This window comes from Cynoglossus semilaevis, chromosome 9, assembly GCF_000523025.1.
Source record: "Cynoglossus semilaevis isolate Cse_v1.0 chromosome 9, Cse_v1.0, whole genome shotgun sequence".
In the NCBI taxonomy this organism is placed as follows: Eukaryota; Metazoa; Chordata; class Actinopteri; order Pleuronectiformes; family Cynoglossidae; genus Cynoglossus; species Cynoglossus semilaevis.
Genome location: NC_024315.1, coordinates 2,046,361 through 2,048,415, shown reverse-complemented (window position 1 = coordinate 2,048,415; position 2,055 = coordinate 2,046,361). Strand labels below are relative to the sequence as shown.

Sequence of the window (2,055 nt, the reverse complement as noted above, 5' to 3'; positions counted from 1 at the left end):
GAACAACCCCCCCCCCGCCCCCCCGAGTCCCCAAACAACCTCCGCCCAGTGGCCTCAGGGAGGATTAAAGATGACGAGGTTTATTTTTTTTTAAGATAAAGTAGTGAAGTGTACATCAGACCAGATCAGTAAATGAACACACACTGCTGTTTTGGTAACACAACACAGGTCGTTCCAGCCGATCCTGGTGGAGTCTGAGGGATTAGACCAGTGCCATAGTTCAAAGACACAAAGTACTGTGGACAGTAAACAGTGATTGGACACAACCTAAACAGCGCCTCTGCACAGGAAACTAGATGTACAGTAGTGGAATGGAATTGGAGTGCAGTGGAAGACACACATTAAAACCTCTTTAATTCCTGCCTGACAACAGGGCTGCACACATCACCGCAGACATCAACAAAGAGAACATCCCGTCCAGTGGGAGAAGAACCTCAGGCGACGTGGGGGAGAACACGAGCAGCAGCGGCGCCAGCGGCAGCAGCGGCGGCAGTGGCAGCGAAGGTGCTGAGTCACAGAGAAGTCACGCTGGTCAAAGGCACAAACACAGGAAATCCAAAGTCTGTCCTTCAGCAGTGCAGCCCTCCAACCAGCAGGATGCTCACAGGGTGAGTAATCAGGCAGCGTTTCTCTCACTGCGTCTGCTGAAGCCTTTCTCTCACAGTCACACACTGCACATACGCCGTGGGCCAGGGCAGTATCACGTCCTACAGAGTCCACACATGCACCTGTAGACCACCCCCTAGCCCCCGCCCTCCTCCTCCACCGTTCCAGTGAAGATAATAGTTTTCGGCAGTAAAGATGACAGGAAGCCACGCAGCTGCCTAATGGCTCCCTCTGTTCCCATTGTATAATGGGTGGTAATATGCAGCATGCCACACTAATTGTTAACTGTTTTTCCCTACGAGCAGTGATGTCAGAACCAACCAGGGTGTGCAATTATCTACATCTTTATTGACTGAAGGAGGCTGACATAGTCTCTCAGCTCTGCTTCCGTTCTTCCTAATGCATCTGCATTTCAAAAGCTGCAGGTTATTTTCACTCAGTTAATACGTAGATCTTAGGGAGATCCTCGTATGGACTTGAGTCCAGTCACGAAGGTATTATTTATATCTGTCGTCCGGATACTTTATTCGAAATGAGGTCTAACTCCCGTTAGGGTAAGTGTATGTTTTGATGTTGCTTATAAGGAGGTTCAACGTTGGGTATTTTAGTGGTTGAAGAGCAGCATAGATAAAAGGACCAAGAATAAAAGAGGAAAACAGATGTCTATTAATCAATGTGGCAAAGGTGAAAATGCTAAGGTGAAGGTCCCCAACCATGAGACTGTACTACTAATTTTCTGAAAATATCTTAAGATATACGTATGTCCCAAACATTTCAATATAGATCCAAGAATTGGTTTAAAATTATGTAACTCTGCTTTTATTGTCTGTATATTTTCAGAAAGAAATTATTTGTTACTTAAAATCATTGATCAAGGATCAGGAGCTAACTAAGAAAATATTTTTTCCTTCTTTATACGGTCCCAAATGCTGTAATTTGATGAAAAACATGCAGTCAAGATAAATTTTTTTCGTCATTGTTCACATTTTGAGGAAAAATGACAATACATTTTTTGACAGAAAAAAATCTCAAAATGATGAGAAACATGCAGAAAAGATACAATTTAGATAAAATGAAAACAAAACTTCATCATGTTTCATCATCTGACCAACATGAATTAGGATTTTGTGTAAAAACTAAAAAAAAAATTCAAAATGCTCTAATTTGATAGAAAACATGCAGATCACGATTAAACATCTGACCAAATTCAGGGTTTTGCTGAAAAATGTTCAAAACCTCTTTTTCTAAAACACATTTCAAAATGCTGTATTTTGATGAGACACATGCAGAAACTTCTCACCATATTTTAACCATAAAACAGGGCATCTGTATTTTATGGCAGAAGACTGAATTTCTCTTAATTTTTTGAGAACATTTATTTTCGGAGATTTGTTTGGGAATTTATTGGTATAGTATTTTACTGTGATCAAAGGTTGGCGTACCAAAAAA

The 2,055-nt window shown here is 41.4% G+C and overlaps 2 protein-coding genes across 2 annotated transcripts in view; both read left to right on the top strand.

Annotated features, from left to right (window-relative positions):
* The window catches only part of LOC112487459 (protein FAM13A-like), a 19,903-nt gene extending 19,647 nt beyond the window's left edge, over positions 1-256 (top strand). Inside the window, exon 12 of the mRNA XM_025058449.1 lies at positions 169-256. Within this exon, the coding sequence (XP_024914217.1) occupies positions 169-256 (88 nt within the window). The remainder of the gene's footprint in view (positions 1-168) is intronic.
* Positions 257-357: 101 nt separating this feature from the next.
* Positions 358-2,055, top strand: part of fam13a (family with sequence similarity 13 member A) — a 19,168-nt gene continuing 17,470 nt past the window's right edge. Inside the window, exon 1 of the mRNA XM_017035204.2 lies at positions 358-608. The gene's annotated coding sequence lies outside the window, so the exon portion shown is untranslated. The remainder of the gene's footprint in view (positions 609-2,055) is intronic.